This window comes from Chaetodon auriga, chromosome 19 (assembly GCF_051107435.1).
Source record: "Chaetodon auriga isolate fChaAug3 chromosome 19, fChaAug3.hap1, whole genome shotgun sequence".
NCBI classification, from domain to species: domain Eukaryota; kingdom Metazoa; phylum Chordata; class Actinopteri; order Chaetodontiformes; family Chaetodontidae; genus Chaetodon; species Chaetodon auriga.
In genome coordinates this window covers 14,432,950-14,449,371 of record NC_135092.1, presented here as the reverse complement: position 1 = coordinate 14,449,371, position 16,422 = coordinate 14,432,950, and the positions used below count along the sequence as shown (strand labels likewise).

General features: G+C 41.6%; 1 protein-coding gene across 3 annotated transcripts in view; it reads right to left on the bottom strand.

The window, feature by feature from the left end:
- Nucleotides 1-16,422, bottom strand: part of rgs3a (regulator of G protein signaling 3a) — a 120,890-nt gene that overhangs the window by 79,718 nt on the left and 24,750 nt on the right. For all 3 annotated transcript variants that reach the window (XM_076757340.1, XM_076757339.1, XM_076757338.1), the window contains 8 exons: nt 15,606-15,687; nt 14,488-14,593; nt 13,634-14,066; nt 11,470-11,509; nt 10,528-10,847; nt 8,861-8,938; nt 5,175-5,286; nt 1,503-1,546 (listed from right to left, as the gene is read on the bottom strand). In XM_076757340.1, coding sequence (XP_076613455.1) covers nt 1,503-1,546; nt 5,175-5,286; nt 8,861-8,938; nt 10,528-10,847; nt 11,470-11,509; nt 13,634-14,066; nt 14,488-14,593; nt 15,606-15,687 — 1,215 coding nt within the window. The remainder of the gene's footprint in view (nt 1-1,502; nt 1,547-5,174; nt 5,287-8,860; nt 8,939-10,527; nt 10,848-11,469; nt 11,510-13,633; nt 14,067-14,487; nt 14,594-15,605; nt 15,688-16,422) is intronic.

Below are 16,422 nucleotides of genomic sequence, written 5' to 3'. Positions count from 1 at the left end.
GGTGGCTCCAGAGGGAGTGAGGCAGCTGTTACAGTTGGATACAAAGAACAGCTTGAGAGATACGTGCAAGACGAGCAAGGAGAGGATGCAGGAAGGTGGAAGAAAGCCATGAGCAGAAGTGATGAAATCATCACGTATATGGCAACATTAAAGGGGTGAGGAAACCTGCAGTGGAGAGGGAGGGGCAGCTCAAGAGATGGAGGGGAGGACGACTGGCTAATACCTCCACAAACATGCTCATTCACTACAGCAGATCTGCCCAGACAAAAGAAATTTAAAGACTGGAGAAAAGCCAAAGAGGCTCTATCTGTCAGATAGCTATCATATCCTCTTTGTTTATGCCTGCTTCCCAGCAGCTTGCTGTTATGCCTTCCTGTCTCCTCTCTCCCCCCTCTGTTTGAGTGCAACTGATTTGAGTTTTTTATCTAAAAACTACTGTCTAAACACTATGAGGACTACTTGGAGGACAGACAGTAATGTATCAGGATGCAACAGAAATTGAATAGAATAAGTAAAGTGATATATCAGTAAGTTCCACAGAGACCCCAGTCTCCCAGGTGAAAGTCCTAACTCAACTCATCACCCAAAACCTGCTCCACATGTGGACATTGTGGCTTTGATATCAAATACACTCACACAGTATGTTAGTAGAGATCATGTTTTGGTGGTTTTAAGGCAACTATATAATGTTTCTGTCTTGCTGTACGTGAACTTGCCTTTAAAATGTTCTTCATACCACTAGGATTCAGTACACTTTTCATACTGCTGGAGCAATTGAAAACGTTAGCTGTTAAAGTGCCATTACTGTTACCCAGTGTTGAATAATTGGTGAACACAGCAATTAAATATTAATAATTATGCTTTTTCCTTTTATGCTTTTTCCTTTCACCTTAAAATGTCCGCTCAAGAGGCGTTACAGCAGATGGAGGTAAGGATGACTTTCATAACAACTGATTGTCAAAACAACAAAGCACAATGCAAACAGACTAATAATCGTACTTTAACACATTTTCCCTGTTTTATATTCAATACTGCTGCTGTTTTACATGTGTGAGCATTTAGCAACTTATAGTCCACAGCCTCATTTACAATAAGGATTACAATATGTATTTTCCGCCCAAAAAGAATAAAAAATCACCACCAAACCAACTGTTGGAAGCCAGAAAATAGCATGATGGTGCAACTAGGTCACTAGCTAGGTCAGACATCTTTACAGTGTGTTTCAGCATGTCCTGCTGTGACACACATGTAAATAATATAAAAAAGACATGCGTGTCGTGCGTGTGTGAAAGGACAGCTCTGAGAGGAGGTCAGATCTGAGAAAGACACTCAGAGAAAAGACATTTTCATTAGAGCTTTCTGCTAATCCATGTGTCTGCCCTGTAATGTGATTTCCACCACAGTCAATTGCCCCTCCGGCTCACAGACAAAATAGGCTCTTCACATTAGACCCTCCGTTTCCCTCTTCCTCTTTCAAACACACACACACTCGTTTCTCTTACCTCGGTCATGTGAATCAGGTAGAATCTCAGCTCTTCGGCATAATCTGTAAGACAAAGTGAGAGTTAAGAGATTTATTTAAATTCTTTCTTCACTTCGTCTTTTTCCTTCCTGCCAACCACTCGACCATCTTCCCTCTGTTTTCATTTCCTTTCCTTCCTTCCTTCCTTCTTGTACACAAAGCAGCATCTTTGATTTCCTATTATGATTTTGCCAAAATACTCCTATCGATCGAAGGCTTTTACTTTGGGTCAGCCGCAAAGACATCAACCCATAATTCACTGACGTAGCGCTTTGTGGGACAGGCTGCTGGGTCTGGAGTCAAGATAGATGGTTTTAATCGAATGACCCCCCCCACCCCACCCCCACCCGACACACACACACACACACTCAGACAAACACCCACACAATCTATATATGCTGCGGTGATGTTTGCTATTGTATTTCAAGTAAGCGCACACACAAGCCAACGTGCTGACTGATTGGTGTCATACCCGTCTGGTGTCACACTGAGGAGCGTCTCGGCCCTGGAGTGACATTTAAAATGATTGAATGTGTTCTAAAAAGACAGGGATGATCCATTAAGACCTACAAACCTCCTTTTCCCCTTTTTATCTTACACTGGTACCAATTACCTATTGAAAATTTGGATTCACATCTTTATATATTTCTTTACTATGTTAAATATTCATAACCAAATAAGCAGTTATCAAAGTGAGAAAAAAGTATTATTTATTAGGAGTTATCACCTAAAAACACTTTATAAGGACTTCTGATGTGGTTGTGAATAAAATTATCAATTTAATCAAAGCAGGTTTGTTGATATATAACAGTTTCTCATAAATGAAAACACAAGTGAAGCTAGCTAAATGTCCTGAGGCTGTTGAGTGTGTCGGCCGGCGTGCATCATCGGAAGCGCCTGTCAGATGGTCGAATAGCGTCAGAAATCCCCTCCTTTCTGACCTTCACACTCATGTCACACCGTGATTGGCCAGTAGCGCCAAGGTGCAAGAGCAGAGCAGGGTTTGAACTCCTCTCTCGCTCTCTGTTTTCATCCTTCACATACATTTGTGTGCTGTTTTCCCCGTGTTTAAACAATATTGCATCACCCTCTTCTCTATGATGGCCGGCTTTTCACTCTGTCTTGGAGTGTGGCCATCTGGAACAGCTATAAATACTTGATTTCTGGCTCTCTTTAAATCAAGACCATCATCCTTTCTAATTATTTTTGACTAATTAAAGACTCTCCAGGCTAAGTCCTTCTTGTTCAGCATCTAGAACCTGCAAGCTTTACCAGCACAGCAAAAAAGAAAAACAGTGGCCAACACACACAGAGAAAACACCTGTAGTCACTCACTGAAAGATCTCTTCAGGAGTTTAAGTGTTTATTATGCTCCCAGAAACATGCGTGAATCCAGTGATGTCTGACAGCAGCCTCCCACTGCAGCAGAAGACCACAGGCAGCTCTTTAACTGCTTCCTGTTTCTTTACTTAAGAATGTGAGGTCAGTAAACTAATGCAGCCCACGGTGTTGAGCTGAGGAGAGACAACTTCAGCGGCTGTCACGGTCAGGTAAAAATTATTCAGATATTCTTTTCATAACCAACAGCAGAGGTCACTGTTGGATATCTTTCTGTTTTCAGCAGAGTGCAGTCAAAGTACACAGTGCAGCATAGTACTACTGCATGAGGGGGTTGCTGATGAAGTCAGGTGAAGACCTGGTAACACATATAGTTAGTAGTAAGTTAAAGTCTTTTGCTTCTTGCACTGTAATTAATCACTTGGTCTCTCCCTTGTTAAACATCTGCATCACAGATTTAACTGTTAAGTCATTCTTCCTGTAAAGATCGTGCAGGAGTCGTCCAGGTCATCTAACTTTGTTTAGTACAATGATAACGTTTGTCTTGACGCGCGTTAATGTTGGTTTTATGTGTTCAATACCATTCTCAATGTTTCCCACGCTCCTCAGCATAGTATCGGGGTGACAGGAACACAGGAAAGCCCCTGTATTGAACTTCTAGTGTGTCATTACGCGCACGCACGCACGCACACACACACCCACGTCAAACACACCCTCGCTGAAACAAACACAATCCCCCGGCGCCTCTTTCCTGAGTGACGCTGCCGAAGCGAAATAACAATGACAGGCAGCAGGGTGTGTGTCTGTGTGTTTGTGTGCGCGTCCTCTCGTGAAACGCACACACAGACACACGAGCTGCACTGGATCTCCTCCCTGGCGATCTCCAATTGTTTGGGTGAAGGGTGGAGGTCAGAAGTGGCCCAGAGGAGACCAGCAATGTCTTTGGGGAGGTCAGAGCAGCTCAGGCTATATTTGCGTTCATTGGATGTTTTCCTCAGTACAATTCTTCACCGTGACAACCTTATTAGTTTGCAATTAATGATGTTTAATGCAGTTATTGAAGGACGTGCACACGCTGAGTGCTCCCATGAAAAGCAAGGCCCCCTCTTTAACAGAGGTCGATTTAGTTGCTTGACCAATAAGCAGCATCTTACATTTCAGTTTCATTATGTCTGTGCCAGTGACGTTAGCTGATCGACGAAAACAACAAACCATGACGACAGCCACTCCAGTATTGACAAAATAAGATTAAAATGTCACTAAAACTGACGTGCATTTTCATGAACTCATTTCCCCCAGCACGATATTAAGCAAAAACACCAGTGAATCATGTGTTGAATGACGGCAGGTTCTCCTGCAGTGGTGCAGCCTGGGGAGAATGTGTGGCTCTGTGAGGCTACACTGACACCTGTAGGGAGCTGAAAGTGTCAAACCTATTAGTCACTCTGCACTCACACTGGCTCTGAACACTACCCCACACTGCCATTAAAATCATTATTCTCTGGGACAGAACAGATAATATCCTCTCAACAACATCCTTTTAACACGTTATCCTGGTAAATCAAACATTTCGATACCTTTCTATAATCATGGAGCACAAATTTGTGATGATACGTCACTTGTTTTCTGCTTCATTTCCTGCTCCGCATTATAAACTGACCTGACACCCAATATGACAGGAGTAGAGCGAGTCTATTATCACTGTTTCTTACCCATGAACTTATCAGTTTTCAGCATTACCCGCTCTCTGCTCTGTCCCAAGCGTGACTCCAAACTTTGCCACCGTCTAAGCCAACCACTCTAAACACAGATATTTCCAGTGAGGCCTATTTATTTGATTTGCCTGGACTCTGTGCAGCCCCGATGGCCAGACTATTCTTTCCATACTGTTAGAGGAGATGGTTGTTTAGACCAAGGTGAAATAAAAAGACAAAGCAGCAGGAACTTGGGCAGCCTTTCCCTAAATATCCTCTGGTTAGCTCAACTGAAAATATCACTGCAAGCATAGTGCTGTAGGTTTACTTCTCGTTGCGCAATTTGTGTGTTTGCATGTTGAATTTCCCTTTTTCTTCTGTGTTCGACTGTTAAAGGTCAAATGTGGTTTAATGAGGTAACATACAGATAAGATTGTTTGGAGATTTAGTTACATCTTACAGTTTTGGCCGCTGTATTGTTCTTTTTGGACTTTTAAGAAATGAATTTGCTCTGAAATGCTGATCTCTCTGTTGTGCTGCATGAAGAATTAACCATCTTTACCAATGAGTTTAATAAGATTTCACACAGTTTGGCGACAGGTTTGTTCGCGCTTACGTACCATCCTGGAGCCTCAGCTGTCGGAGATACAGGGGACTCTGCAAGACGTTACACCTGCCTGGCTCATCTTCTCTTGTCACCAGCATCAGGTCACTGTAGACAAACACTGTCACCTACAAAGATAGAGATGGAAGGTACAAAAAGAGTGGAGATTTTAAAGAAGGATGAAGGGGAGGAGGGGGTGAGGTTCAAAGGGAGGCAGAAAAAGAAAAAAGTCTATTTCATACTTCGCTCTCACATATTGTCATCACGAGTTTACACCTTAAAGTTTTCACATCTCTCAAACACATCTGCAGTCCGGTGAGATGCACACACACCACTCAACACTCAGCAAGCCCACCCCCCACAAACCTCATGTCCTAGCACAGGAAATACTGTTCACACTTTGGTAATCATGGCATGCATATATATACATAAACCCACGTCTTGCTTTTTAGCCTGCTGAATGTCAACCCTGCTCTTTTAAGTGTACTGACTTATTCCTAAACTTCTCTCATGTATTTAAATAACATCAAATAATGCACCTAATACCTGCAATGACATTATTTTTCCACTGAAACTTCCTCATAGTGTTAATTCTTGTACTACTTTGCTCGCCTCTCTCAGTCTGAAACATTCATATTCTTTTTTTGCTGTAAGTTTCTAATCATTAATTCAAGGCATCCAAGGCATTTGACCATGATTTTTGCAACATGTCACAACAGCTCGTGACAGGCATTATGCTTCTGCAGTGGCTAAGTGAAAAGAAAAGTCATGCCAGAGGAGCATTAAAATGAAAATTAATGAAGAGGAGAACAGAGCATGAAGAATAACGAGAAAAAAGTAGATGGCAAAAAAGAAAAAGAAAAAAAAACAGCTTAGATATACACATGAAAGTTGCTTATGTGAGTTTGTGCTTTCATGCAATATGTAATTCATGTACATGGGCACTGTTTCAAGACAATGTTTGCTTTGGTGGCTTCTTCTGAAGGGTGAGATAGCAGAGGGGGTAGTTCAGATGCAGCCAGTATGTGGTTAGAGTGCATGTGAGAGTGTGTGAATTGCGTGGAGGTTTGAGTGGGTGGAAGAGGATGTAAGTAAGAGTAAAGAACAAGGACAAAGCAAATGAGAGGCCAGCAGCAAACGGTTTCATACGGAGAGACACACACACTTTGCATGCGTACACACACACATGCACGCTTTTCAAAGGTGCTTAAAAATGCTGCACAAAGACTTTGTTATAATTCACACACTGTCTGTGATTCTCCCTCTTTAATTTAACCAGCATATCACCATGAAACTTCACCAGTCAATTACTTATATTAAAACATTTTGTATTACAAGTTTTTCAAATGTGATGTTTGAATATGGAGATGAGGTCAAATCTAATGAAACATTTGCATAAATTGCCACAATAGAAATCTGGATTGGATGGAGCCAGGCTCAAAAGTCATGTTTCATTTTGTCAACTGCCGTTTTCACCTTGTATTTAGGAAGATTTCTTGATTAGGTGTCAATTTGCCTAAATGTCCAGAACAGAGAGCTGCACTTCAATAAAGACGTAAATGTGTAATTTTCGACGTTTTCATTCCACTAGTCTGAAAAAAGACATGTTATGGAAGGAAAACAGCCCAAAATCTGCACACACACACACACACACACACACACACACACACACACACACACACACACACACACACCATGTCAAACACCTGCCAACTGAAAGTATAATTAGTCGGCTTTAAACATTTATAATGATTGAATTTCTTACAAAATTACTTGAGTGGAAATGAAATAATTTACTTGTTATGTTTGATGTTATGTTATGTTTCAGGGCATTTTTTCTTCTCTATTAAGTATTCAGATGATTAAATGCACTTAAATCTGCTATGTCCCAATGTGTTTCTATGATTTAATATGCAAAAAGTCTGTTTTGTTCAAATGTCACTTTGGACTAAATCAAATTTGTTGCACTTATTATTTATGTTCAGATATTTTAATGAAAGTCGGACGTGTTTTTGCATTGTGTGTTTGCCTCCCGGGTGGACTCACAGAACTCCGGCAAGTAAAGAGCAAAAGCTGGAATAACAGTGACTGATCATTAAAAACAGTCATAGTATAAAGTGGACCAGCGGAGAGAAACTCCCTCCTGACAAACACTGGCTGTTAAATATTTGTTTTATGACTGACCCCAGCGAGAGGCCAGAATTAGCTTCCATGCCAGCAGTCACTGCACTTCACTGCACTGCACAGCAAAGACTATCTGACAGGGCAAATTAAAGAACTGCGGGGCGAGCTTAATTCAATAAAACAAGACTCTCTCCTCCTTCTTTTCTCTTCCTGAATGCACAAAGACTTTGCTAACACGTTTCTCCTGAAAAACACCATAACGATGACACGATGTCAGACAGGATTTCCTCATTCCCTCGTCCAGCTGTCGTTCTGGAGTCACCATTTTTAACGTTTTTGCGGGCGGTTGTGATGTTGTTGCCATTAATTCCACTGCCAAAACGTGAAAACTTGATCTGTGTCATAAGTTTTTCTTTCAAGGAAAATGTATCTGGATGTTTATCGACTAATGTGGCTAACAGTCGCCGATATAAGCTTGAGGTACAGTCAGATTTTCTGTGGGAATTTGACTGAGACCTTTATCATATCATTAATTTAGATTATTATGGGTACAATGACATTATCAGTTCTGGTGCACATTACTTAATGGTTTCTTTGCAGGATTACATGTGAAACATGTAAATATGTGAGTATGACTGACACCTAGAACATGAAAGCACTTTACAGAATAAAAATTTCTGAAACTTCTGACAGAATGAGTAACTTTTGATACAAAAGCATTCCATATTTCCCACGTTCACTTCACCAATATACTGTGTAAGAGACCTTATAATACAGAAAGAAACGATTTAAAGGTGAGCTTAACATATTGTGAAAGAATCATTAATATATACTGAGGGAGCTACAGCTTCTTTTGATACATAAAACAGAATTTATGTCGGTCAGATCTTTGGCACTCTCCTCCTTTATCAATTATTCATTCTCCCCAACTTGATATGGGTTTGATAGTTGAGAGTAGTTACAAATTCTTGAGAGATGCTCAGACATCTCTTCTCCCATTCCTCCTCTCAGGACGCAGCTCTCCACTTGTTCCCCCTTTCTGCATACATGCATAAGTCTAAAACATGCATACGTTTTGACTTAAGATGCACATCAGGGCAATGGACTGTCACTTTCAGTTTGACCGAAAACACAAACCACATAACTGGCTGTGACAAACCAACAAAATGTTTGCCACAAGTCTGTTTGTCTGCAATCTGAAGAGGCTGGAGAGGAGAGGAGAGGAGAGGAGAGGAGAGGAGAGGAGAGGAGAGCCTCAATCTCTGTGCATCAGTCAAATATATAAATTCTTTGAAGGAGCAAAGAGAAAATCGCATTTCATCTTCTTTCAAATCAACAAGATCCAATCCTGCCTCTTCTAACTACCATTTTGCAGCTTTTGGGTTTTCCTTAGATTAGTTTCAGGTCATATTCTGCATAACAACAGCTGAAATCCCTGTGCAGAATGCTGAACTGAAGTAAGAGCTACCTGGACAGGACCTCTGAGCTTTTTACACAAAGTGAACACGCAGCAAACATACATACAAGTTTTTAACGTGTATTGAAATGATATACGTAATATCATTAAATGCTGTTTACCTTGAGAGAGTGGTGCTTGCTCTCGTGTAGTATCATCTCCTCAGATATGATGAGAGCTCTGCTGCACAGGTCAAGAGGCTGAACAACAACATATAACACAGACAGGTTAGGACAAAGCATTTGTGGACACTTGCTCATTCATTTGTAATTGATATCTTTAATATGACATTCAATACTCTTCAATACTCTTAGTCGAACTGTTAAAATCACAAAGTGTTACTTATGGTATCAGGAATATAATGTTGCGTTTCATCGAGGGAAATAAAACGTGAGGCATTGCAGTACCAAATCCATTTGGCTCCAAAATCCGAACGATCTGCAGAACAGCTAACAGCAAGCCTTTTCTCGACTGTGGGAAATACAACTGAAAGTGATGCTATGAAGACAGAACGCGAGCTGTGACTGTGAGACGCTTTGTGTGGTCTGTGTATGACAAGACACTGACACTTAAAGTGAACTAGTGCGGGAGCACGGGAGGAGGGGACTTCCTCTCAAGTCCAGAGAGTGACTGAGGGCCAATTCAAGTGTGTGTGTGTGTGTGTGTGTGTGTGTGTGTGTGTGTGTGTGTGTGTGTGTGTGTGTGTGTGTGTAACATTTGCATACTGTCTGAAGCAAGGTCAGGGTTGCATGTTTCTGTATGAATTAACAGGAAGTACCACCATCCCTGCATTCTGAGGGCATAAATGTTTGAAAGACATCAAGATACCAAGAATATCTTAAATGTTGCAGTAGGAGCGACAACCATGTTTACACATGCTGCAAAATAGTCAGTACAGCAACTGTAGTGTATACTGCAGGTACAGAAGCAGAAATGAGAGCATTTATTTTGCAACGACACATGACTTAGCATGACTTGCCTCTGCATCCTAATTTAAACTATCCACCGTTAATGCAAAATGCAAACTGTCTTTCCAGTTATCAAACTAAGAAAATATATATATATATAATAAAATATTTTTCTCCACACAGCTAAACTTTTCTTGTTTTCTTGTGCCGTGTCTGAATGATAAGTACAGAAAATAACCATCCTGGTTGCTCAGTTTGTAAAAATGACCCCCTCAGTTCACTTTAACATCCCCATAGTTTCCTGTCTCTCCTCACAGACAGACAGACTGCTGTGGCCTAAAGGCAGAAATTCACAGAAACATCTGCATATCTAAAATGTGTTATATGTGATAATGGAGCCTTCATGCCTTGCACATTATAAAATGCTCAGACAGAAAGACTAATAATTTCATAACTGCAAACCTCAAATGTCGATTTCTTTTTGACCAAAATGGGGACAACACACCGTCACTTTGAGATTGATACCGTCTTTTGCACCACCATATATGGATTTCCCTTTTTTGTGAACGAAGACTGGTTTTCAGAGTATAAGGGTGACCTCGCGGTCTTCAATCCACACCACATAACCACCGCAGTGGTGCACAGTTCAAGTACAACCAGATCTTTGCATGCTATCCCCCTCTCTCTCCCAACACGCATTTTGGTACGGAGGCTAAGAACTAGAACTCATTAAGAGTAAAAATACTGTAGTGCTCTAGGTTTCCCCTACAGTGTGAATAATAAAACACAAAAATGTTGTGCAAATCAAGATGTCTGAAACTTGACTGCAAAACCACAAACAAAAACACGTAAAGTATGTATATTTGCATAAACTGGCTTACCTGAACAAAGATGGGGAAGATGAGGATTTTGGGTGCCACTTTGACGTATCCATAGTTGGCATGTGGAGTGTGTGAGCGGACTATGGTACAGTTCTGGTAATTGGCAAAGTTGGCATTCTGCTGTTGGTAGTTGGGTGCAGCGACATTAGTGGAGGTGGACGATGTCTTTGTTGACTTGGAGTTGTTAGACCGACGCAGGAAGCCAGTACGGCTGGAGAGACCCCCGCCCCCACCACCACTCACACCTCCAGAAAAAGCACCCCCAGCACCAGCCTGGGTGTGTGAAGCAGAGGCCTGCCGTGTGGGGTACAACCTGGCAGCTGCGGAACAGAGAGAGGAAGGCAAAGCAGAGAAAGACGTAGGTTACTTATCATTTCTGGAGCCAGTAATCCTGGTGTGCAGCAATCACTGTCATTAAGCTCACAGAGGTCTTAAATAATTTGACATTAAGACGGAGCTAGGCTCAGGTCTATGGTAAGCTAAGCTAACCAGATGACTGACTGGGACTTTAATTGTAGCTGGTCCACTGCTGGCTCAGCATGAAAAAGCCAGAAATCTCACCACCACGTAGCTCCAGCTGCTTTTAAACGACAGGTGCTGCTAAGGTGTCACTAAGAAGGCAGTAAATGTCATTTTGGAGAGCACGATTTAAACTGAGAGCGTCAAAAGTATTTAGCATTCACTGTATTTCTGAGGTCAGTATAATTCGAGACCATTTGAGGTTGCCAAATGTTAAGTGATTTTAATCATATTCATTAAAATAACAATAACCTGAAATGTGAAGTCAAAATTTTAATTAACATTGGTCTACATCCAAATTAATAAAGGCACCAAAGCCAACTTAACCAAAGGCTTTCAGCCAAAACACCCAATTAAGAGTTCACTGTAGCCTTTCACAAAATGTTGTACGAGTATGAGCGTAAAATACCATTCGTGCCTTACCTAACGTTCCCTGGCCGTCTTGGTAAACAGGTCGCAAGATCTGAAAGCAGAATCATAATAAAGGACGTTAATATTAAATAGGTTTGCTTCAGTGCAATGAGGGCTGGCATCTAGAGTGGAATCAAGCCAAAAGACATTCAAACAATGACATAAGATACAGTGTGTCATTGTTTTATTACTAAATTGATACAATGTTGATAGTTGAAATGCAATTCAGACATTAACCTTCTATGATGAGATATTGATCATCATCATAGATCATCGGGTTAGGAAAGGATCGTAATGAGATGTCCTGTGTGTCATCACAACAAAGAAGAACTGCCATTTTGGAGAAAATACTGTGTGCTACGTCCTGCACTTCCTTTCTTTCCTTTCCTTTCTTTTGCCGTGCTGTGAGTCAAGCTGAACAATAGCATGTGCAGTTTCTTGCATGACACAAAATTCAGCGTCCAGGACTCAGCTGAGCCCATTTGATTTGAGCTGGACTCAGCGAGGCAATGATGGTTTCTACGTGTCATAACAAATCACCATCGGCCGAGGGAGCAAAGATAGAAAAGCTGCCACCACGTCACCATGTTGTTCAGATTAGCACTGTAGGTGAACTCGGGGTTGGAGAGTCACAAGACGTTTCAAACGTATGATTAGCATGTTTTTCTGCCAGCATGTCATAATAAATATTTTCTGTAGTGTGGGCTTTCAGAGCTCTTTGTTTGTGAACTGGAGTATTGTGTCGGTGTGATATGTCACCAACATGACCCATTTCCACAGGGCCTTTGGTATATTTAGCCTGTGATGGCCACCGCAAAATCTCACCAAATCCCTGCCTTCTCTTTTGTTTGGGATAGAAGTGGTGGCTGTTTGAAGGGGAATGTTTGATTACTATGTCGACACATAACCTCTAATCTTTCTCCAGAGGTTAACCACAACACTCTGCTCTATTTCTTTCAATGTTTTTTTTTTTTTTTCCTGTGATTTCTCTGAATCTACTGCTGTTCTTCCTTCTAAAATCAATCTCATCCACGTGCCCTTTCACTGAACCTCAACCTGAGAAGCGTTCACCGATGAAGATGGACACAACATGAGGCGCACACAGATACACATGCATAACACAAACACACACACACACACAGCCCCATGTTATATAGTTATTAGCAGTCGGACACAGAGGAAGAGAGAAGGAAAAAAGACGGTTTAAGTTTAAGCCATCAACTCTACATATGACAGCCAAAAGGATTTAGTTGTTTTGGAAGTCTTGAGCAACTGTGTAGATGCTGTCAGCTGAACAATCAATAAAAGACAGAGGGCACTGCTGCAGGGAGAGAGTCTGAAACACATCTTGAACCTTTTGGTTCAGCGTGTTTTTCACTCTGAGGTGGTTAATGGGTTAGTATCGTACGGTTACAGTTGTGTTAGCTGAGGAATTCAGTTCAGTCTTTTTGATTTAATGAGTTTGCTTTATTTTATTTTTATGATCAGAGGCTTTTGCCTCATATACATGATGTCACCGGATGAAAAAATAAGTACATGCTGTCTAAAATGTCATATACAGTACATGTCCTAATCTGCATGTACATGCATGGTAAACCGAAACTGCAGATTGTGCAGCGGACCAGTCTTGCAGTGTGTGAATTTTCATTAAATACGCATTAAAATACTACTTCTGTTGAGTTCTATCTCTTTTTAAAATGCTATTTGTTGTTAAAATACTGACGTATAAGCCATGGCACACAGATGGTTTTTGTATTCTGTATGATATCTGGAAGATAAATTATGTCAGATACATATGAACTGTTTGAGCTGTGCTTAGTGATTGAATGTAGTGAAAGAAATATTGCCAAAGCTTCACATAATACAGGCATACAGAATATTAACAGCTACATATTACATGTTATTGTCTCCTCTTGCAGTCTATACTTCATATCTCCATTACATTGACGTGTATGTAATGTATGCAGTGTATTCAATACATGTGTGAAAGCACAAGTCAGTGATATGGCAGCAACCCAAATGGCCCAGACATGCAGTACATACAGTCCTTCTATCTATCAGCACCAGGGATGTAAGGTAAGGAGACATATCTAGGATGAGCCACCATATGACCGTGGTGAGGATGGGGAGGACGAAGAAGATGATGAAGATGCAGCCCAGCACCAGTTTGCGGTACCTGGCTTCCAGGGTTGATGGGGGCCAGGATGATGTAGTTGTCCCCATTGGATGCCTTCACCCTGGTACCCTTCAGCGTGGCAGTGTGAGGGTGATGGAGGTGTCGCGGTTTCCCATCCAGCTCCTCGGCCGACCCTCCCTGGGCCCCCCAACCCATTGTCCCCAGGCCTACACCACTGCTGTTTCCAGCTTCGGAGCCGTTGACCAGCAGCCTGCGGGCGGCAGTGGCACGGTGGTGGGCCGGGAGAGGCGGCACAGCTGGGGGGGTTTTGCTGGTGCCAACATCTGGTGCGCGTCTGCGAGTAGGGGGTGAGGGGGCATCGTAGTTTGAGGTGGAGGGCTTGTAGGAGGGCCGGTGGATGAGGCCCTCGAAATTAGGCTTAGCTGAGGGGCCTGTGCGCCACACGACCACTGTGATTTCATTGGCGCTGTTTCTGCAATGAGGAAGAAAGACGAGCATCAGTCAATTCAAAGCATTTATTTCTTAAACCAACTGCACGCAATAATTTATCCGTAAATTATTGAATTTGAAGAAATGTTTATTCTTGTATTTGCATGTCTATTTCATAAGAATTAAATAAAATCACAATAGAGAAAGAAATCCATGCAAATCTATTATGTTGCCGAAAATGAACTGATTCATAAAAGTCTTGCTCGGGCAGTCGAGCACATCAGAATGACTCTGATTGGTCCGTAGGTCAATAATGATGGCAAAATTAACTCCATAAACCTCTCAGTCTATCAGATAATCGTTACAAATCACCGGTGCTGAGTCCTGAATAAGCTTATGAAAAGGACTCTCTAACATTTTGGTGTAAATCCGCTCATAATCCTCTGGTGTGTTGGACTCATTACCTGATAGCGTGAGCCAAGTCCACACATTTCCACTGCTCCACTGGCTGACCATTTAGCTGCAGGAGAGTGTCCAACTGCTGCAGGCCTGCCTGATCCGCTGGACCCCCTGCCAGAGTGAAGAGACAGACAAAGTTCAGATCACTGCACGCTCTCAGGGGCTGTTCATGCTATACACAGCTATAGCTCCTTTATGTATTAAGCTTGTTCCCTCAGTATTGCAGGTACAGAACAGCATATTAGTGTACAGATTAAGCAAATAGGGAAGAAAATACGACTTACTTCTTCCCCCTTTCACTGCGAAAGACGTATCAAGTATTCTTTTTCTCTACTTGTAGTATTGACATTTTTTTTTTATCTTGACAGCGATACTACAGATGAAACAATAACATCATAATGTGATATTACTATGCTTGGAAATTGTGTCAAAATTCTGTTTGCATTCCCTCTCATCTCTCCAGCTTGTCCATTTGACAGACAGGCTCCCCATTAAGTGCGACACCCTGCTGGCTGAGCTGATGCTAATGGCAATTCTCCAAGCTATGACCACCAGTGAAAAAGAAAAAAAATTAATAACCCACAGGTGACATGAAACTTTCATGATGTCAGGTGTATTCATGAGATGCCAAACTAAGGTCAATCAATGTGAAGCAAAAGCAACTTTTACAGGAATATAACCCATTAGCATATTGTTTACATAGTCTAGTGCCTTTAAAATGGAACACAGGAAACAAAATCAATATTTTCTGGCTTAGAAAGCAGATCAGCTACGTGCTTCAAAACCATACGCTTTATATGTCGTGTAACAGTGTGCAGTCTCAAGCCAAGTTCATGTCATAAAAATTATTACAAGTAGAAATCTACTCTTGGCAGTCCTGCAAGTGAAAATCCCAAAAAAATCACTTATAGGCAGAGAGTATTACAATCAAACCTACTTTGGAAAAATAACTGCGTTTATTGCTGTTTTTCATGCTTTTACAGATGTGATTTTATAATTAGAGACAGATTTCTCCACCTTCAAGCAATTAAGTCCAAAGACCTAAAGACACTGCAGAACAGCGAGTCAAAGCTTTCTGCAAAGCTGCGTTTCATTTATACGGCCATGTGCGTGCAAAACTTGCCTGGATCAACAGCCTGCACCCTCACGGGGGAATCTGAGCAGATGGTGAAGCCATATCCATCCTTTCCTCGAAGGATGGTCACCTGTAGAACACACACGCAGACACACACAGTCATTTTGTGATAGGAAGATAGGACCTCTCCCCCCACACACGCACACACACACACTACAGGAGGATTCAAAAGTAGCATGCTGGCAAAATAATCAACTTCCTTCCTACAGGACGATTAAGTAGATTTGTATTCTGCTTCTACTTCCTATTAAAACTGTCTTGACAGCAGTTTCCCGGTGAGCCCAATTAGCTGAGTTAGTGGGAAAAACAACTCGGAGATGGAAGAAGGACATTCTTTGTCCAGTAGTCGGGGAAGAATTGAATAAAGTGAATCTACTGAAAAGCAGATCGTCTATTCAGTCACGGCTGTACTTTTTTTTAATATTGGAAAGCTGGTGTGCATAAAGAACAGGTCTACCGTGCATAACTGCTTTTTTAAGTACAACTAATACTAACTGTAAGAGTAAATCTAGACTCTTTAAACATTGATTTTTCCAGATTTTACGAACCTAAAACAGCAGTTCATACTCATGCTCCATTCCAGTCCACTGTGTATCTGTGTCTTTGTCTGGCAGCTCTCAACGTTATGATTCATTATTTTAAAATACCACATGAAGACTCAAATACACCAGACCCAGCCCCCACCCCCAACACACACACACACACACACACACACACAACACTGATGGCTCTTTCCCATTGTCTCTCTTTTTCTTTGACCCTGCATCGTCAAACATGCGGTACCTGTGCCCGATAGCCTGAGCCA